The sequence below is a fragment of the Phascolarctos cinereus genome, unplaced genomic scaffold (assembly GCF_003287225.1).
Source record: "Phascolarctos cinereus isolate Bilbo 61053 unplaced genomic scaffold, phaCin_HiC Scaffold_4;HRSCAF=312, whole genome shotgun sequence".
Classification (NCBI taxonomy): domain Eukaryota; kingdom Metazoa; phylum Chordata; class Mammalia; order Diprotodontia; family Phascolarctidae; genus Phascolarctos; species Phascolarctos cinereus.
The window spans coordinates 721,586,771-721,608,662 of NW_027555847.1; the positions used below are offsets into that span (position 1 = coordinate 721,586,771).

The 21,892-nt window shown below is 50.8% G+C and overlaps 1 protein-coding gene across 4 annotated transcripts in view; it reads right to left on the reverse strand.

Annotated features, from left to right (window-relative positions):
* Positions 1-21,892, reverse strand: part of DGCR2 (DiGeorge syndrome critical region gene 2) — a 102,127-nt gene that overhangs the window by 29,213 nt on the left and 51,022 nt on the right. For 2 of the 4 annotated variants that reach the window (XM_020996483.2, XM_020996481.2), the window contains 4 exons: positions 19,451-19,661; positions 17,380-17,456; positions 12,548-12,724; positions 9,697-9,900 (listed from right to left, as the gene is read on the reverse strand). In XM_020996483.2, the coding sequence (XP_020852142.1) occupies positions 9,697-9,900; positions 12,548-12,724; positions 17,380-17,456; positions 19,451-19,661 (669 nt within the window). Of the gene's footprint in view, positions 1-9,696; positions 9,901-12,547; positions 12,725-17,379; positions 17,457-19,450; positions 19,669-21,892 lie in introns of all 4 variants that reach the window. The other 2 variants (XM_078154445.1, XM_078154444.1) reach the window with 1 other exon arrangement.

A 21,892-nucleotide genomic window follows, 5' to 3' on the forward strand; every position in this document is an offset into this window, starting at 1 on the left:
CATGTAACGTAAACTATTTCTAAAACACAGAAAGAAGGAACTAAACTCTAGGAGAGAACTCCAGAAAACGTTGATTCCTACACCAGAGACAGAACAACCAGAGAAAGTTCTAACTCAGCATCACAACAGAAATGGAGGTTAAGAGATGAACAAAAATAACAATATGCCAACAACACTTGCAGAAAACACTATTAATAAGACAGAGTGCTCATTTGGTTTAACATCAAGAATGGGAATGAAAGAACATTATTTGATTTTTAAAAAGCATTTCACTAAAACCAAGAGTTTGCATGATCTGTAAAGGAGACATACTGGAAGCTCACCCAGTAAGATCAAGGATGAAGTGAGAATGCCCACTGTCCTCATCACTATTTGACACAGTATTAGAAATACATCAAGATGAGAAAATGAAATTAAAGAAATAAGCATTGGGAAAAGTGGCTAAAGGACCTCTCTCTAAAGAGAATATGACGGTTTACCTAGAGAACCCTAGAGAATCAGCTAACAATCAAATCAAGAAAATTATATCAGCAAAAGAATAGGATACAAAACATATCTCCCCCCTTATCAAGGGGGAGTTCTATTGATCCTAACAAATACCAGGAAGAAGAGGGGGAAAGTTGAAAAAATATTTTAAAAAATTAAATATCAGTTTGGAAATAAACTGTGTTCAGTGATTAGCAAACAGCTGGACAAACTGGGTGTGTAAAATGAAATGGAATGCTTGTTGCACCACAAGGAGTGACAAAGAGGATGAATTTAAAGCAAAGGGAAGGCCTGTAAGAAATGATGCCAAGCAAACCAAGCAGAACCAAAAGAAAAAGAAGTTTTACACACACACACACACACACACACACACACAATCCCTCTATGTTTCATTACTATAATTTATTTTGATATTATCTTCATTTCTGAATATTTCCTTCTCCCTCTAACATCCAGCAAGTCATCCCTTATAACAAAGATTATTTAAAAGATGAGGGGGAAAAAAAGGCAGTCCACCAAAACTGGGGAACACATCAACATGTCTAACAGTACGTACTGTATTTCATACTCATAATGCCTCACCCTCTTCTTTTTCTCAACTCTTAAGTGGGGTTAGGCTTGATTATTGTACGGCCTACCATTCAGTTTCTTTATTTTCCTTCTTTCCATTGTTAAGTCCTTGCATTTACTGCTCTGGTTCCGTACTGGTAACTCTGCAACAATCCCTATAAATCTTTCCATGCTTCTCTGAAGGCTCCACATTAGCTTTTCCAGTCCCCGTGATATTTCATTCCCTTCACATACCATAACTCGTTAGGCCGTTTCCCAAGGGATGGGCATCCAGTTTGTTTACAATTCTTTGAAACCACAAAAAAGGGCTGTTATGAATTTGACTATTCCTATCTTCTCTAATCTTGTCAATTTGTTCTAGCTTTGGGCTCATTTGCATTTGTCTTATTCCTTGGGATTTGGAGAATCCTTTCATATGGTGATTAACTGTTGAAAACTCTTTTGAGAACTATTTGCTCCTATCTACTGACCACTAATCTAATGGTTCTTGGTCTCCCCTGTCAGTGCCAATTTTCTAATTATCAGGCTCTCCTAAGAGATATTTGGTGTAAAGGTTTTATCACAAGAGGCACCTTCCCAACTCATCCTAGCTGCACTGATTTTCTCTGTACAAAAGCTTTGATCTTTCAAGATCATCTCTAACCCTTGTTATAATTGTGAAAGGAACCTCGTCTCATTGGTGTCTAATCTTTTTTTAAATGGTGTGACCTTTATATTCAGGTCATGCATTCATGTTGACCTTTTCTCAATCCTCTTCCTTCTCAACCTTTCTAAAGCCTTTGGCACTGTTGATCTTCTAAATACCCCTGAACAATTTATCCTCTCCTCTCTAGGTTCTTGTAACACTGCTTTCTGGTTCATTGCCAATCTGGCTGATGGCTCCTTCTCACTCTTTTTGCTAATTCTTCATTCTCATCCCACCCTCGAGCATCCCTCAAGGCATCCCCTTAGTATACTCTAAGTATCCCTGAGGTATCCCTCAGAGCTCGGTCCTGAGCCCTCTTCTCTTCTCCCTCTATACTGTCTCACTTGGTGACCTCATCATTTGCCATGTATTTAATTATCATCACTGTGCAGATGCCCAGATCCACATGTCCAGCCCCAACCTCTTCCCTGACCTCCAATTTTGCATCTCCAACTGCCTATTAGACATTTTAAACTAGATGTCCAGTGGACATCTTAAACTCAAAACGTCTGAAGAGAACTCATTATCTTTCCCCCTAAACCAGCCCTACCTCCCATCTTCCCTGCTACTGTTGAAGACACCACCATCCTCCCAGAACCCCAGGCTCACACCCTAGGAGTCAGCCTGGACTCCTCACTATCTCTCACCCCCCATGTCCAAGCTGGTGCCAACGCCTGTAGATATCACCTCTACAGCATCTCTTGCCCATTGCACTTTCGCAACATTTCTCATTGATTTCACCTCTGCAAAATCTTTCACTCAGTGATGTCACCTCTGCAACATCCCCTGAATACGCACCCTTCTCTTCTCTGACACTGCCCCCTCCCTGGTGCAGACCCTCCTCATCTCACACCTAGGTGAGTCTGCAGGTGGGTCTTCCCACCCCAGTCTAGCCTCCAGCCAGCCACCAAAGTAATTTTCCTAAAGCTCAGGTTTGACCATGTCACTGCCTGTTCATTAACTCCAGTGGCTCCTATGGCCTCCAGGATCAAATGCTCTGGCTGGCCTTCAAAGACCCTCATAACCTAGCCCCCTCCCATTTTTCCATCTCTTATTCCCTTACATGAATTTTCTAATCCAAGTACTCATGACCTGACAAAAACTGCTGGGAAAACTGAAAAGCACTTTGGCAGAAGCTAGGTCTAGACCAGTATCTCACACTGTATACCAAGATGAGATTAAAATGAGTAGATGATTCAGACATAAAGAATGATGTCATAAGCAAATTAGGGGAGCACGGAAAAATGTGCCTGTCAGGTCTAGGGACAAGAGAAGAATTTACGAACAACAAGAGGCAGAGAGGCTGCGCCGTGTGAAATGGATAATCTTGATCACACTGAATTCAAAAGGTTTTGCACAAACAAACCAAAGCAGCCAAGCTTAGCAGGAAAGCAGGAAACAGAAAGAAACATGACAGCGAGTTTCTCTGATACCGGTGTCACTTTTCACATATATATAAAGAACCGAGTCAAATGTATGAGAATGTGAGTCATTGCCCATTTGATAAATGGTCAAAGGGTATGAACAGGCAGTTTTCTGAAGACGAAATCAAAGCTCTCCATAGTCACGTAAAATATGTTCTAAATCACTTATTGATTAGAGACATGCCAATTAAAACAACTCTGAGGTACCACCTCATACCCATCACACTGGCTAATATGACAGAAAAGGAAAATGAGAAATACTGGAGGGGACATGAAAACACTGGGATGATAATAATACACTACTGGTGCAGTTGTGAACTGATCCAACCACTGTGGGGAACCACCTGGAACCATGCCCAAAGGGCTATAAAACTGTGCATAACCTTTGACCCAGCAATACCACTACCACGACTGTATCCCAAAGAGATAAAGAAAAAGGAAAAGGACCTATTGTACAAAAATATTTACAGCAATTCTTTTTGCTGTATCAAAGTACTGGAAATAGGGAGGATGCCCATCAACTGGGGAATGGCTGAACAAGCTGTGGTCTATGATTATGATGGAATACTGTTGTGCTATAAGAAATGATGAGCAGGATGCTTTCAGAAAAACCTGGAAAAACTTGTATGAACTGATGCAAAGTGAAGTGAGCAGAACCAGGAGAACACCATACAGAGTAACAGCCACGCTGTGCAATGATCAGCTGTGAAAGACGTAGCTATTCTCAGTAATAAAAGGATCCAAGATAAGCTTGAAGGACTCATGATGAAAAACGCTACCCACCTCCAGACAAAGAACCGATGGAGTCTGAATGCAGACTCAAGCACACTTCTTACACTTTCTTTTTCTTGGGTTTTTGTGGCTGCTGTCATCAGGTTTTCTGGGTCTGTGTCTTCTTTTCTTTCGCAACATGACTAATATGGAAATTGTATTGTTGTTTGTCCTTCGCTATCAAAGAGAACTGATGACATCGTGAGGTGAATATGTTTTGTGTGACTGCACGTGTGTAATACACAACAAATTACTTGCTTTCTCAAGGAGGGGGGTGGGAATCTGGGGGGCAGGAGGGAATCTGGGACTCAAAATTTTTAAAAATGAATGCTAAAAAATTGTTTTCACATGTAATTGAGGAAAAAAAACAATTTTTAAAAAAGATTCAGCTCAAGTCTGTCCTGCAGGAGGCTGCTCCTGTGGCTTCCCTCTGGGACGACTTTCTACCTCCCCTCTATCTCCGATGCACATAGTGATTCACGTGCCGGCTGCCCCCTAGAATAGGAGTCCCGGAAAGGCAGGGCCTGGCACACAGCAAGGAGTGCCTAATAAATGCTTGCTCGCTAGGGTGATGCATTCACAGTACAAGATGTGGGGCTCCCCCATATTTCCACAAGTCCGCTCTCCAGGTTTCCCAGTTCTTGTCAAATAGAGTTCTTCCTCAAGTAACTGAAATTCTCAGGCTATCAAATACTGGCTCATTGAGTTTGATCGCTTCTGATTTGTTCTTATCTACTCAGATCCCCTAATATACTTTTCTAGTTTGCAACAAATACCCCAAAGTTTTTATTAATACTACTGAAAAGTATAATTTGAGGGTTAAGGTTGAAAATAACTTGTGTAGTAGGGTTATTAATTGCTTTTTAAATATCTGATACCTGTAAATCTGCCTGGACTGGGGATTTTCCCTTTTGGGGAAACTCCTTTGGGGTTTGTTCAATTTTCTTTTCTGAGACTGGCCTGTTTAAAATGTCTGCTTCACATTCTATCAATCTGGATGGTTTATATTTTTCTTTTAAAAGTCTCAGTTTTTCTAGTATATAATTCTACATAGTTGACTCTGACAATTCTTTTTATTTCTCCTCTGTTATGAACACCATTTCAAATGGCAACAAAATTCAAGATACAAACACTAGGCAACATCGGTCCTGATGACATACACCTTTAAAAGAATCAATGGTCAAATATTATCCTGGAAGCCTGCATGCACTATCAACTTATTCACTGTTTACACTGTTTGGATTACGTGTTCTGGAGAAGCGTGAATCCTGAGGATTCAATTGTGAAGACAACTGAGTCTTGTATAATGAGATGAAAACAATTTACCAACAAAACAAAAGAAAGTAAAAGGATGATGATGACGTCTGAATTTCCAATGGCGGCAGTAGGGCTGTAAAGAAAAGAACCAACAGAAAAGTCTGTTCTGGTAGGAGAGGTTGTGGAGAAGAGGGGAGGAAGATGCTCCCTCTTCTTTTCCTCCCAAGATAGATTCTAAGGTCGACAAAAGCAAACTAGAAATCATTTCTCTCCCTATTTTGTGTCTCCATCATGAACAGGTGAAGGAAGGGGTTCCCTGCAGGGCTTCATCCTCATCAGAGCCCCATCACACCCCTTTCATGAGGGCGTATCGCAGACTGGAAAGGGACCTGAACATGGGAGTCAAGAGCTTCGGGCTGAGAGCTCAGCTCGGACCCTTGCTGGCTCTGGGCCACAAGTAACACTCAGTCTTCTTGTTTCCTCCTTCATGAAAAGGGGAAGACGATCCTTCAGACAGTCATGTGGAAAGCAACTTATAAATCTTAATTCACTAATACATGCGGAGAAGTGGAGATCGTCAGTGCAGGGCAGTCCCTCCACCAACAGAAACCCAGACTCATCCATAACTTCAGGGAATCATCTTGGCAAGGTTCCTGAAGCCCAAGAGAGGTCGGGGGAATTGTCAGGGACCCCACAGTAAGTATGGCATGGGAGATCTGAACTCAGATCCTTCTGCCTCCACATCCAGGAGTCAATTCCCAAGCCCAAGCCGCCTCTATGGAAACCTTTGCACTCTTATCCAAATGGGGTCTTCGGGAGTTAACTTCAAAACCTCAAGGACCTGTGGTTTCTCCCTCCGGAGAGAGAGATTACAATCTTTCTGTATGGCTTTAGGGGTAGCTGGACCGCCAAGTCGGCGATCACTTCACTTGCAGTAAATTCTTCCTTGTGCCTCTCCTAGGACTGTACCTAAGGACCATAGACCCTCTGCTCAGTAAGGAGGCAAACCCTCAGGTATGCGGTTATGAGCCATCAGTCAAAAGAATGTATCTCCCTTGAGATTATCACTTTAAATATTTGGGAGAAATGGATCAGCTGAATTATGCCCATTACAACAGCCCCATCTGCTGACAATGCGCTGTCAGTGACAGTGCCGACAAACAGCACATGACCAGCCACCTTCTGAAGCAGCACAGAAAGAAACCCTTAAGGTCAAATCCTTCAGAAAAAATCACAACTCAAACCACGGATCATCTTCTTCAAAGTCTGCCCAGCACTCTGTTTGGAAACTAACTGGTTTCAGGAAGTCCACCTGAAACACATCTGCTACAATCTCAAAGTACCTGATTTCAGAGTCCTGAAATTATAAGGGGCGGAGGAGAAATCATGTTCAGAGACATTGGGCAGAGCCTATCTGGAACAAAACAAACAACAGAGAGAGTGAGAGCACATCTGCGACTAACCCACCCTCAGCCAGCCCAAAACTCGGGAAAACTCGCCCGTTTCCTGCCTGCGCTCTCAGTGAAGAAGGGGCTAGTAAGAGCGACGTGACGAGGCGCGGGCAGAACCCAGAGAACGACCTCTACGACCTCTGAAACATAAAGAGAAACGACCCTGAGAGATCACGGCTGGCCCACGAGGACCCAGCACGCCGAGAGGCACGCAGCGAGGCCCAAGTCATCACTACAGCCAACGGACGGGTTCTTTTTTTCACTTTTGTTTACAGGTTCTGAGGATGTAAAAAGAGAGGAGATGGGACCACTGAGCATGATGAAGAAAAGAGTGAGAACACCGATTAACATTCAAAATACATAGGCGCATTGGGGTGAGATGAGAACACCGACAAGAGGGGCAGTTTCAAGACTAATGGGCCCAACTTCCTGCAGCCTCGAGGCCAGCATGGCCCTCTAGGTCCTCAAGTGCAGCCCTTTGACTGAATCAAACCTCACACAACAAATCCCCTTAATAAAAGCATTTGTTCCGTAAAAGTTGGACTCAGTCAAAAGGCCGCACCCAAGGACCCAGAAGGCCAAGTGTGGCCCCCAGGTCAAAGTTCCCCACCCCTGACACATTTTAAAAAATAAAATTTACATGTTGTTTATATATGAAAAAACTGATGTTGATGTTTGTGAAGTTGGGAATAATGCAAAAATGTAAATTTACTTAAAAACAGATATGTAAAAATCAAGTCAAAAGAATTCATATCTCCTAGCTGTTATTTTTTTGATTCTGTAAAGTTGAGGAATTCTTGTTAAAAGAAGACTCCAGTCACGAGGTGGTCAGTGGTGGCCTTACCGGCAGCCCCTGCTAAGAGCAGCCCAGCATCCTCCATGACGTGTCTCCCGAGGCCTGGGGATGGGGAAGACCAGGCTAATGGGGGCTGCCCCATACGATGACACACGCCACCCGGAGAAGGCTCCCGGTGTGTGCCACAGATCCACTCTGGAGGATGCACCACAAGAAAGGGGCGAGGGCAATAAAGGAGCAGAGGCGTGGACCAGCTGCCATCAGCACTGGGCGGGGCGGTACCTCTTGCCTGGACTAGCTCATGAATCTGGACAAGTCACCTTGAAAGACCAAGAATTCTTCCACAGCCCCCAAAGCACTTCATAGCAAAACCTTCCCAAGTGCCTAAAACATCAGCACGCACACAGTGGGGGATGGGATGGGGAGAGACAATCCCCTGGTCGCCTCACAAGGGGGCAGGACTGAAGAGACCTGAGTCAGCAAGAAGAAACCGTCTCCGTGTAAACCCTGGAGGAGCCGTCAGCAAGTAGAGATCTGGGCTTGCTTCTGAAGGGAAGAATATCAGGGTCATGAGCCCCAAGGGCTTGAGGACTCTTGAGGCCGGCCCAGGGCAAAGAGAGACCTCCTACGGCCAGCACGGACCTGAGCCTGGCCCCGCAGCCCTCCTGTGTGACCGGAGCCCAGGCAGACCAGAGGGCAGCTAAGGCCCTTCCCAGGCCTCTGTCCTCCATGACCTACCCCCAGGTCGTGCCACCCCAGGGGAGTATAAGCGCCTGGAGGGCAGGAATGGCCTCAGGGACAGCCCCAGCACACAGTCCACACCCAGTGTGCCGCACTCAGTAGGTGCTGATAGATGTGGGTTAAACTGAATCAATCCTGTGGTGAGTAAGAAAGAAAACCTCCAGGAGGGTCGTGCACTGCCAGAGGAGAGCGGGGAGCAGGAGCCAGGCTTTAATTCCACACAAAGCAGTCTGGGACCTGTAGCAAATTGAGTGTACCACAGGCTTCTAAAATGAATTCTTTCCACAACAGACTCAATGACAACACAAATTTTCTGGGCAGCGAGGTGGCAGAGCAGACCGAGCACCCACCCTGGAGTCAGCAGGACCTGAGTTCAACTCTGGCCTCAGACACTTGACACTTATTAATTTTGTGACCCTAGGCAAGTCACTTAACCCCAACTGCCTCACCCAGAAGAAAAAAAAACAACACAAATTTCCTCTTTACTAAACATGAGAGTCTGAATTACTCTACGATCATTTTTTTTAAATGGCAACAAAAAAATCTCCCTCTAAAGTCATAAAATCACAGAAAAAAATAGCGACACAGCCCTCCTTCTCCCTCCCACTCCAATCTGGGACAGGTTGCTCTGCCCACTGGCCGATCGGGAGTTAACAAGCAAGAAGATGAAAAGGACTTTAAAACACAAAGAAGGCACTGGAGGCTTCTGTGGCCAGGGAAGGCATGTTCTCCTCACTCTCCCTCCTTTTCTCCTTTCCTCGCCCCCCATGCTCTCTCTGACTGTCTCTGTGTCTCTTTCTCTCCCCCCTCTCTCCACCCTGCCCCCCATCTCTCCCTGTGTCTCCTCTCTCTCTCTCTTCTCTCTCTCTCTTCTCTCTCCTCCCCGTGTCTGTCTCTCTGTCTTTGTCTCTCTCCTCTCTCCTCCCTCTGTCTCTCTCTCCTCTCTCTCTGTCTCCCCTCTCTCCTCTTTGTCTCCCCCCTCTCCTCTCTCTCTCTCTCTCTCTCTCTCTGTCTCCTCTCTCCTCTCCCTCTGTCTCTGTCTCTCCATTTCTCTGTCTCCTCTCTCTCTCTCTCCTCTCTCTTTCTGTCTCCTCTCTCTTCTCTCCCTCCCTCCTCTCTCTCTCTGTCTCCTCTCTCCTCTCTCTCCCTCTCTCCGTTTCTCTGTCTCCTCTCTCTCTCTCTCTCTCTCTCTCTCTCTCTCTCTCTCTCTCTCTCTCTCTCTCTTTCTGTCTCTCTCTCTCTCTCTGTCTCCTCTTTCTCTCTCTCTGTCTCCTCTCTCTCTCTCTCTGTCTCCTCTCTCTCTCTCTCTCTCTCTCTCTCTCTGTCTCTGTCTCCTCTCTCTCTCTCTGTCTCCTCTCTCTCTGTCTCCTCTGTCTCCTCTCTTTCTCTCTCTCTCTCTCTCTCTTTCTGTCTCTCTCTCTCTCTCTCTGTGTCCCCCTCCCCCTCTCCCCAGCCCACTGTGGCTGGCACAGGGGGTCACACCATCCCCCTGGGCAGTGCCACACAGGCTCCTACCTGGATCCAAGCACATGAACTTGCAGCACTCCTTGGGGTCCTTGTCGTACTGCTGGCAGCCCTGGGGCCCCTCGCACAGCGCGGCCACGCACATCTCGGGCTCCCCGTTGTGGCATGTGCAGCTCAAGCAGGGGTCGTTGCCCTTGGGCGTGAAGTGGTGGCCTTCCCCCACGATGTTGTCCTTGATGTCCACACATGTCTGGCCTGTGACAGACACAGAACAGCAGGATGTTCCGAGAGGTCACAATGAGCAGAGGCAAAGGACAGTGGGGGAGGACAGGGTTTGGATCCTGGGCCTGCAACTGCCTCCACGTGACCAGGGGCCAGTCACCTGTTGGATGCTCAGCGTCCTCCCCTGTAAAACGAGCGACCTGGAACCAATCTCCTCCTCCGCTCCCTTTAAAATCCCAGCCCAGCCCACAGACACCCGTGCAGTGTGTGTCTCCAGCACCCCAGCCTGACAGGGGGTCACGGCCTCCACGCCAAGGCCTCCACAGTCAGCACAAACCCAGTGGAGTCAACTTCTGAACAGAGCTCAGTGTTAGGAGCACGGCTCTCCTGCAGAGACAAAATCAATCTCCACCTACACAAACAGGAACTGGCTGACTGGCAGGGCTGCCAGGACTGAGGCACGATAAGCCGATCAGCTGACATTAACAAGCCTCCACTACGTGTCCTGTGCTTAGAGCAGGAGGCGCCAGGATGATGAATGAAATGATTCCAACTCCAAGGAGGGGGGAAGGACAGGAGGCCGGAGGCGGGGCGACTGCATGCACAGAGCTCCCTCCTCTACCCCAAGGCCCCCAAAGGTACGCATGTACCGGGCCCACTCTCCGACTCACACGCTTTGTACATCATGCTACCAACCGGCCGCCACTCTCAAAAGGCCTTGGGTTAATTCATTAAACCACCAGGGCACGGGGCCGGCGAGGGGCACGTCCGACGAGGACCAGTGCGGCCAGTCACACAGGGCTGGGGGGAGTCCTCAGGGGCCTGGAAGCTCACTCCCTTGCTTTCTGCCTGGCTCATGTCATTAATGACAATAGCAGCCCACCTCCCTCAAGGGCAGCCTGTCTGCGGCTCACCAATCCCTGAGAACGAGCATCAGTCTTTCATGTGGACCCCTGGGCACAGCTGCTAAGTGACACTTGGGCCCCAGCTCGCCCTTCTAAGGCCAGGGAAAGGCAACACCTCCAGCTAAGACACTCAGGAGCCAGGCCGTGCCTGCCACTCTCTGAACCCTTGGTTTCCTCATCTGGTCTGTCTACTACCCACCTGATGGGGCTGTGGTGAAGAGCCTGATAAACTTAAAACAGGAACACGATGACAGTTATTACGGCAGAGAGTTCCTGTGAACTCCTGAGCGCTTCCCTCAGCGACCGCAGGGAGGGCCTGCCCTGCACTGCCCTGCCCTGCCTGACCCCACGTCACGAATCCACTGTGGAATCATGACCTGGCTGGTTGGTCTCTTTCCAACACCAAGAACACGCAGAGTTCTGGCCATCATTTGTCCCCTTTTGGTCTCAATCACAGTGGCATCTGGGGCAGGAATCTGAGGGTGCTGTCTAGAGCAGGGTCACGCAGCCAGGCGGGCTCAGAGGCGGGCTGGAGCCCTGGGCTTCCTAGCTTTGAGGCCAGCTAGCTCTCTCCCCCCAGGCCGGGGCTGCCTCTCCCGCTTACACTGTTAGGCAATGCTCCCCCACACTAAAATACGGAGCTAACCAGCAAGCGTCCTGTGACGGGAAGCCCAAAGTACCCGTCTGAGACCAGAGTAGGCCTGAGGAGGGGAGGCCACCACAGCCCTGGGGGCCTTGGTGCAGAGGCCGCACAGCCCTGAGGGACTTGATTGGGAGGCAGGGAAGGTCACCGCAGCCCTGGGGACCCTGGTCAGGAGGCAAGGGAGGCCGCCAAAGCCCTGGCAGCCATGGTCGGGAGGCAGGGGAGGCCACTGTGGCCCCGGAGGCCATGGTCTGGAGGCAGAGAAGGCCACCACAGCCCTGGCGGCCTTGGTGCGGAGGGCCGCACAGCCCTGAGAGCCCTGATTGGGAGGCAGGGGAGGTCACCGCAGCCCTGGGACCTGGTCAGAAGGCAAGGGAGGCCGCCAAAGCCCTGGCAGCCATGGTCGGGAGGCAGGGGAGGCCACTGTGGCCCGGAGGCCATGGTCTGGAGGCAGAGAAGGCCACCACAGCCCTGGCGGCCTTGGTGCGGAGGGCCGCACAGCCCTGAGAGCCCTGATTGGGAGGCAGGGGAGGTCACCGCAGCCCTGGGGACCCTGGTCAGAAGGCAAGGGAGGCCGCCAAAGCCCTGGCAGCCATGGTCGGGAGGCAGGGGAGGCCACTGTGGCCCCGGAGGCCATGGTCTGGAGGCAGAGAAGGCCACCACAGCCCTGGCGGCCTTGGTGCGGAGGGCCGCACAGCCCTGAGAGCCCTGATTGGGAGGCAGGGGAGGTCACCGCAGCCCTGGGGACCCTGGTCAGAAGGCAAGGGAGGCCGCCAAAGCCCTGGCAGCCATGGTCGGGAGCAGGGAGGCACTGTGGCCCCGGAGGCCATGGTCTGGAGGCAGAGAAGGCCACCACAGCCCTGGCGGCCTTGGTGCGGAGGGCCGCACAGCCCTGAGAGCCCTGATTGGGAGGCAGGGGAGGTCACCGCAGCCCTGGGGACCCTGGTCAGGAGGCAAGGGAGGCCACCAAAGCCCTGGCAGCCATGGTCGGGAGGCAGAGGCCGCACAGCCCTGAGGGCCCTGATTGGGAGGCAGGGGAGGCCACTGTGGCCCTGGGGACTTCAGTTGGGAGCAGGGAGGCCATCTCAGCCTGAGGGCCCCAGGTTGGGAGGCAGGGGAGGCTGATGCTTACTTCGTTTGCAGAGGAAGGAGGACTTCTCGTAGCAGTTCTCTGCATACCAGCTATGTAAGTCGTGGTGCCGCAGGGTAGGGAAGTGGAAGCACTGGAGCTGGGCACAGAGCACGTTGTCATTCTCAGGCACAGCCGAGGCGAAAATGGGGTCTGGTGGCAAAAAGACCTCGGAGGGACCTGCAGGAAGAACCCAAACAGGCACGAGAACATGAGGAGATGGACTCCGCCCCATCTAATGCCAGCTCATCTGCGTCTAAGGGAGGGGAGCTGGCACCATGGGGGGGGGGGACTCCGCCCTCGGGAGGTCCTGCCTTGTGCTCGAGCTCCGTGGGCACAGCCAGCCAGGGGCCAGCCAGCCCAGCAAGGCACAACTGCATGAGGAATTCAGGGAGAGGAGCCTAGCTCTACAGCTGAGAGGGACCCACTCCACAGACAAGGAGACTGAGGCATCTGCCCAGTCACCCAGCTAGCCGCCGATCCGCACTGCCAAGGCACTTTTACAGGATGCCTCGCGTCCTTAAATTATCCCCACAGCAAAGGGCTTACAGTAAAGAGGAGTGCTCTGAAGATGAGAGCAGACCCAGTCTGCAATCCCAGCTTGGACTGTGTGATGAGCCACACAACTCCGGCCTCTGCCTGGACAAGGGAGGAGGAGAAGCCAGGGATAGGAGACGACACTCTGCCCTGACCTGTGGCCTTGTGGTGCGTTTCGCCGTGTCCAGCAGAAGGAAGGAAGGAAGTGAAGGAAAAGAGCGTTGTAGGCAGGGAAGATGGCCAGAGAGAAAGCCCAGAGCCGAGGGAGGGAGGGTCTTGCTCATGGAACAGCCAGGAGGCTGGGGGCACTGGATGGGAGAGGACGTGCAGGGGAGTGAGGTGTGAGAAGGCAAGAAAGGGAGGACAGCACTTTGTACCTGATCCTGGAGGCCACAGGAGTTTATGGAGGAGGTGACAGGGTCACCCCCACGCTTTAGGAAAATCACTTTACTGACTGCATGGAAAGAGACCTGAGGAAGGGAGCTCCCTGCCCCCCAGCTGCTGCAACAGTCCGGGGTGAGGGGATGGGGGCAGTGGCCGAGGACAGGAGGGGCACATTCTGCCGAGCTTCTTGGAATTCCTCCTCTTCCTTTCCCCTCTGTTCTCTCTACAATCACAACTATCGAGGGATCTCACAGGGCAAATGTGACCTTGTGGAGGGCGGGGGGGGGGTGGCGTGAAGGTTATACTTGACTCTACCAAGTCAGATAAAAAGAATGAGATGCGCTCCAAAGCGTTCAGTGCACTGCGCAGCGGCAGAGACGGGGTCTGCTGCTAAGTGTGCCACGGCCTCCGGCCTGTCTCGCTCTTACATTTTCATTAAGGGCAGCCTCATCAGATAGATAAAGCAGTCTCATGAAGATGAGAAAGCAGGCATTTCAGCCAACATTTACTGATGTCTTCTTTTAATACCTTTTTAGGTATTAATATTATTCTGATCTTTTCCATTCCTTTGGAATCTTCCCTTTTTTGAAAAAACAACAGCTCATTTTTGTGAAGCAGGCAAGGCCAGGATTATCTCCATTTTACAGATGAGGAAACTGAGGCTCAGAGAGGCTAGGTAGGGCCATGAATCCATGTGGAGGCTCCCCTTCCCTCTCTGGAAGCCTTCAGGCAGAGGCTGCCCAGGAGCAGGGAACCCGTGCTAAGGGAGGGGCTGGACAAGACACCCCATCCCTGAGAGCCTAGGACCCAAAGCCCTGCCACTGGGCACAAGGCTCTGCCCTGCCAGATGGCTCAGCTGAACATTCACATTAGATCTGGCATGCCTTTCCTTCCCCATTCTAGGTGCACAGGCTTCCTTTCCATCCTTGGTACCCGAGTCCTTATCAGCTTATCCACAGGTGATACAAAGAACCTTTGGACATTCCATCCTGTGGCCCCTGACAGCCCCAGCTGCTTTTTCATTTGGGCCTGCCTGCTAGGGTCCCTAAAAAAGTACACCAGTACACCATCCTGAAGCTGCAGGGGGCCCCTAGGTTACCCAGCCTCCTCTGGGCAGCCTCTGGGGGGTGGTTTCCATCAGCTTTTCTCCAGCAGTTCCTGGGGTGGATGAGTCAGGGGATATGGAGCACATCCACTCTCTCTTCTCTGGGTCTCCTCCAAAGTGGCCAGCTCCCTGAGGGCTCTGGATTGTGGTCCTACAGCACAGAGGTGAAGAGGAGCTCTGTTCCCCCCAGGCAGCCACATGGAAGGCCACGCTGGTCACAACTGCAGGGCATTCACGGACTCACTGCCTAGAGGTGTACACTTACGGCTCATGGCTCATGGCAAATGTCTGTTCTCCAGTGGACAGTGAGGGCCATGAAGACAGAAACAAAGTGGACGATAAAAAGTCCTGTTCCATGCATGTCTTCATCTGATACCAAAAGGTCCAGGACGGCAGCATGTGGCTCAGAGCTGCAGCGATGGACGGGGAAGTCAATTGTCTGAGGATCAGGCCTAAGGAAGCAAGGGCAGGACTGCCTTCTTCAGGCCAGAGGCCCATGCTGAGACACAGCTGTTCCTAGCTGAGGCAGGGTGGCTCCGGAGGAGGGGAAAGCAACCACAAAGCAGGGCCCGAGTGTGAGCTGCTGCACACATGCCATACATACCACTGTGGAAGCTCCTTGATAACACAGGATGGCAGAAGACTGGGCACCCTACAGTGAGTAGTGGGAGAAGAGGTGGCAGACAAGGAAGGCCAGAGGCCCACCGGGGCTCCATCTCAATTCACTGGCAGCGGAATGGGGAACATTCCGTCAGACCCTGGGGCAGGCGAGTGGCCAGTCTGAAGGGGAGTGCCTCCCCTCAGCTTTTAAAGCTCGTCACCACCTGACCCTACACCTTATGTTTCCAGCCCTGCTGTACGTTACTCTTCCATCCCATACTCCGAGATCCGGCCAGAGTGGCCTTCTCTCTGTTTCTCACACGACACTCATCTCCCATCTCCATTTCTTTGGCCGCCCCCAGGCCCAGAATGCACTCCCTTCTCATCTCCAGCTCACAAAACCCCCCTCTTTGTTTCTATTTGCATTTATTCTTTTTATATTGATGCTGTACATACTTGTCTCCCCAGCAGAACATGAGGATATTGAGAGCAGGGATTGTTTCATCCTCTGAATCTGCAGAGCAGGTCCTGCTTCACAAATGCTGACTGCCTGACTGACAGGACCTTTTGAATGTGAGGTCTGATGAAGTAATCTGGCTGGCTTCCTGGGATCCTCTCTGGGATAAGCACTCGTATTTTTTGCACTCGGAGAAGCTGGCTCAAACAGCGACCAAATCTCTCGGTCCCCTTGATAGGCTGACTTTCACTGATCCCTTCTCCTGCTGACCCAGCACCAACCACAAGTGCGTGTACTTCCAATGGGCAAAGAATGGGAAGAAACGCAGGGGAATACCCTGGGCTCCTGCACTTCTGCAGGAGGCCCCTTCCCCAGGCAGCAGAGGCGAAGAGGGGTCCACGTCCATCCCCAGCTTGTGTGCTCTTCATCCCAGGCACTGCTTCTCCCCTTCTACGACTGAACTCTTCACAATGCACTCAGGTTATACCTAAGAGCAACAGGCACCACACGCCAACGAGATGGTCGCCACACGCTTCCAAGGTAAATCTTGGCTTTGCAGGCTTTGGGAACCGCCCGGATTCGCAAGCCCAGATGTGGGGTCAAGCTGTGTGCTGTCTTTCTGGAAAGAAAGGTTTTTACTGAAGAGGTTGGATACACGTGAGGCACAGCATGATGGAGAAAACAGGAAGAGGGTGGGGGGAAAGGGCGAGTGGAGAGGCCCCGGTGCTGGCAAAGCTCTCGGAGCAGGTTTGTTCCACCATGTTTCATGGGCTGCAGACGAAGACCTGTCCTGCTTCACTGGGGCTCCAGCCATGCTTACCCCTCCAGGCCTTAGGCTGGCTGGCTGAACTCCAGCGCCGTCAGCCTCTCCTCATGGCCTCCACCACAAGGCAGAGACACTTCTGGACAGAGCTTCAAAGTCAAAGACGCCATGCTCTCCTCCAGGCTGGCCAGAAAGTGAGCAGGGCTCTGTCGAGGCCCCCAGGGGCAGGTTCTGTCACATGGGCTGCTTTCTTCATGAGCCTGCACAGGGGCAGTCAGGGTGGGGGGCTTGGGGAGAGCCTTCCTTGAGCAGGGTCTGGGCTGTCACTGGGCTCTGGAAGAAGGCTGGTTCGAACCAGTCTGGTTGGAGCCCGGCCAGGATGCCCTCCAAGGCACAGGCACTCTGCTTGACCTGCATCTCCACGGAGTGCTCCAAGATCCTCAGGACTGGACCTGGGGACAGCCCTGGGCAGCTTCCACACTGGCATACATCTGCTCAGTCAACACCAGGTCCTCCTCTGCTTTCTCACCAGCCAACACCAAGGCCAGGTCCAGCGCTGCAACCGAAACCTTGAGTCACCCTTTTTTTGTGCCTGGACCGAAGAGGCCACAATCATTTCTATGTGAGGCTGCTGGCAGGAGCCTACCTGGAGAGCCAGAAAGGACCCAAGGACAGGTATCCAAGGAGCATCTAACTCTTCCCAATCCAGAGAGATAAGGCTCCTTCACTTTCAAACAGCACTCCTCCTTAGGGCCAAGCTCAGAAGCAAACGGTGGGTGCCCAGTGAGTACTTGCTGAACAATCACATGACCACAGACATATCAGGAAATCAGTCATGCAGCCCAAACCCTCATTTTTACAGATGAGGAAACTGAGGCACATGACAACTGGATGATATTTTGAAGCCAGGTTTTTCTGACTCCAAGGCCAATGCTCTGTCCCACCACACCCTCTAATGAATGAATAAGCGCCTGAGCAGGGGCACTTACCTTTGTGAGCCACCTCCCAGCGACCTTCTAGAGACCGGTTTCGACCAGTAATAACATACTGATAGCCCACCCAGAACCTGTAAAGACAGAGAAAAGAAAACCAGGGTGATTTCAATAGGAGAAACACCCCCATTGGGGTTTCTCTCTGTCTCTCACTGAGGGTCCATAACTCTATCAGACGGCTATTACTCTCCTGGCGGCCCAGCAACGGGGAACTCGACTCACAAGTGGCAGGAACACCGGGTTCCGGACCACCTCAGGCACCTTCTTATTTTCTTATTTTCTAAGCTTGTGCACGGCCTCTGGTTTTTTCTGAAGGCCACGTGGTTTAGAAGAATGAAACATCTCACTGCTACCCTTGGGTAGGAAGTCCCACATATACCCACTAGCGCACATGTTCTAACAGGCCCATGCCTGGGATGCCAGGAGGCCCACTGAGTCGAGAGACACAGCTCCAATTCCTAACTTAACTCAGCCTGTTGTGCCCATGATCCCATTTATAAAATGCAAATGACACACTCACCTGCAATCTCAGTAAGTCTTTGAAGAAAAAGCAGCAGTGAGCTTTGGGTGAAAAGTAGCATTTTCCACCTCCAGAGCTCAAAATAAATGCTTTCTTGGGTCTTGGTTTAACCAAGGGGATAAGAACATCTATCGTATCATTCACTCATCCTGTCAGGGCCACAAAGAATCAAAGGAAAGCCTAGACACAATCTTTTCATATTTGCAATTTCCTGCTGGACCCTAAGACTACAGTATGAAATCCGACCTTGCAGCTGATGACCTTTTACTCAGGGTGACAAACCCCCGAGACACCTGTCTTTCACCTTCATGCGGGCCAAAGAAGGGACAGTCTGGGGTGACTCTTTCCCCGATCCCCTGCATCCCCAAAGAAAACTAAGTCCTCAGCATCTTAACACTGAGCCCTAGTGCAGAAGGCTTAATTGTCCTGAAGCTCCTGGGCAGCAATCTGAGGAGGACCACAGGCCCCTCAGGTAGCATGGGCTGAGGAATACCATGGGCTCCATGGGTGGCTATCTGGTCTGGGGAAGAGCATGGACCACCACCGCCACCACCGCCACCCTACTTCCTCAGAATAGCATGTTCAAACACGTAAGATCAAAATCAGAGAATTATGGGGCTAGATGGTGCAGTGCATAGAGCACTGGCCTTGAAGCCAGGAGGACCTGAGTTCAAATGCAGCCTCAGACCAAACACTTGACACCTACTAGCTGTGTGACTCTGGGCAAGTCACTTAACCCCAATTGCCTTAAGAAAAAAAAATCAGAGGATTACAAAGGAAATCAAGTCTACTGAAATAGTTATTTAAAAAAACAATAAAGCCAGTTTGCAGACCTCGAGGTAAGAACGTCTGCCCCAGGACCTGCTGCCACTGACCAGCAGCTAGTCAGTACTAACGGGCTTGCCAGGCAGGGCCCTCAGAACATTCTAAACCTCAGAGGCAGATGACGACTTCAGAAGAGGGAGGCAGAACTGGAAACGTCCTCAGGAGTCAGCATCACCTTACTTCAAGGCCCAGAAAGGCTTTATGCACGGTCGCGGGGCGAAATGAAAAGACAGTCTCCACCACTGATGCAGGCCTGTGGTCTAAGTTCTTCTGTTCCCTAAGTTTCTAGGGCCGCCCCTCACCCTCAGCCCCTGTTAAATTTCCCGGCCAATGAGAGCACCTCCCTATTAGCGAGGGTGCCTTAATCAGATGAGAACACATGACCCCATGCCCAGCCTCAGAAGGCCTGCCTAGAGGGAGCAGGAAGCACAGGGGGTGTGCCTGACCGCAGAGAACAGACCCAGACACACAAAGCTGCAGGGAACAGGGGCAGAGAGAGAAACACTTCCCAGCTCCTAGAGCTTCCCCAAAGTGGCCTGGCCTGGCCCTCAAGGTCTGTAGCCCAGGCTGGCCCACCCCCTTTAAAGAGTGCTGGGAGCAGACGGGCCCCCGTGTGGCAAGGGCTGCCATGACAACAGCAGGTAAGGCCCCTTGTGCCCAGCTCCCACCACCTCTGGGCTGGGTATCTCCTTCTTCACCAGCCTGTGCGGCTCTGTGACTCACTTGCGTTGGTCCTTCCACCCAAAGGTCCTCTCCTGTAGGTCCCATTCCTGGGCCAGAACGAAGCGGAGCTCCTGGTCGGTCGTGAAGGCCACTAAAGAGCCATTCACCCTCTGGCAGGTCTGCACGGCATCCCAGTAATTCTCCCCATTTAGATAGACTTTGTAACAGCTGGCCGTGCCCTCGTAATGATGCCATCCCGTCGGGCACTTTCCTAGGAAACATGAAGGACAGAAGGGAAACAGTTCCCCCCAATTAGGACCGGAACATGAAAGAAACAGAAAGAAAATACATTTTCCCAGCCCAGGAAGCCTTTGCTGCATTTCCCTGAGAGCATAATTCAACCTAGGTCTAGCATGTATTAAGCAACACACTCCCACTCACACACACTCACAGACATGCACACGTTCACACACACACACACTCTCAAACATACACTCAAACGCACCCACACAGATGTGCATGTATGTACACATTCGTATACATACAATGTATACATGCATACACATCAGAGACTCCAGCAGAGTACATTCTAATAGGCCAGGCAAAAGCGTTTCTCTGTGGCAAATAAAGAGTTTCACAAAAGGAGAAGTTGAAGGGTGCTCAGGCTTCCCTGCCACACCCTATCTGATCCGGCTGGTATTTTTAATTGGGTCACATTCATCCACCAGGATTCAATACAACCTCTGGAAAGACATCTCTCTTCATCAAAGGAACAAGAGGAACCATTTCAGCCTCGAAAGGGAAAAGCCACCCAAACCAATGCTTTCGTGTTTGTCCTCTGGAGGAGAAGCAGCTTGGCAGCACCTGGGATTCTGCTTCTTTCACATTTCAGAAGCTCAGGATGCAGCGCCCCAAGCCCAAGTCCACTCAGTGACTAACCCTTAAATAGTTTTAAAGATAGCTCCTAGCTAACCTGGTTGTTTTCATTATAAAACAAGATGAAGACAAGCTAGTGGACATTTTATTCAGCCAATTAAAGTTTTCTAATCCCAATCCCCGATGCCACTGACAGTCTCATTCTCCTGAAAGCATCCAAATAGAGGGAAGCTTTGCTAGTTTACAAGGCCTAAATAAAGGTGCCCCCATGCTAGGGCTAGCAAGCTAAGATGAGGGACCATCGTTTCTCACCTGATATCTAGAGAGTCTCTCCTCCCTAAAGAGAACAACTAAAAAGCAACAGTCGGGCCCAACTGCCAGGTCATCCCTGTAAATCCAAAGAAGGCAAAGCCCAAGCCCTGGGCAGCCTCACCCAGCCCCCAACCCTTCCCGAGCAGTGGGTGCTCCGCCTGGTAACACCCAAAGGTTTGTAAAGTCCCTCACAACAAACCTAGGAGCGCACAATGCTAGTCTTCATCATCTTCCATCCACAAATGAGGAGATTAAGGCCCCAAAGGGTCACCGCAGTTAGAAGTGGCCATGCCTGGACTCCAAGACCCCCCAGGCTGGTCCTCTCTTGGCCAAGGCCCTGGCACTACCTACCTCTCCCTTCCAATGCCTGGATCACGAGGCTTTCTCCCAGAGATAAGACCCCTTGACTCTCTAGCTGTAACTCCCAGAATTCTGCTCCCCTCCACCTCTGATCCAGAGCTATCCAACATCAGGGTGATCTGGGATACATAATACACCTAACCAGTAGGCACCATCATCACGGAACAGAATATGTTCCAGGCACAGAATTCCTAAACCTCAATAGGATAAACGGCCTATTACCTGAAATCCACAATCCCCCAATTCTACTTCTTGAGAACTCCTGCTGGGCCCCCTTCCTGTGCCCGGGGACAGTCTCTTCCAGCTGAGGACAGCTGGAAGGTTCTAGGCACAGCCTTGGGCATATCTGTCATTTAAGTACCATCGAGGCCCAATTCAAAAAGACAGGGAGGAGGCCACTTCATGACAGTTCTCACTGTAAGGAGGCATTTCCTGAAGTCAACTTGAAAGCTGCCTCTCAGTAACTTCCACCCATTCTTCCTGTGTAAGTGACAACACCTGACTGCTCTGGGACTCAGTTTCTATATTTATAAAATAGGGATAATAATGCCAGAGACAGAGTTATTGGATCAAATACAATAATGTACGTTAAGGACTGCATGTGTCTCAGATTTCACCATGACTAGTTTAAAAAAACGCCGTCTCCTCTGGAAAGCCTTTCTTGAGACCTTCTGGGGTCCACAGCAGAACACTTCCAATGGCTCTCTCAAATCACAGTCTCCCATGCTTGCAGGCAGCTGCCATGTGCCCCTTAAGTCTGCCCTTCTTAACACTCAAAATCTCCTATCCTCACATCATGATGTGCTGAGTAAGGCCCTTCCTTCCCCACCCTGGCTGCCTTGCTCTGGACCTCTCCAGCTTATCCAGGTCCTTAATGTGTTGCCCAGACCTGACCCCAGGAGTGGGCTCTGACCAGGGCCCAGGAGAGCAGCACTCCCACCCACCTTGTGCAGG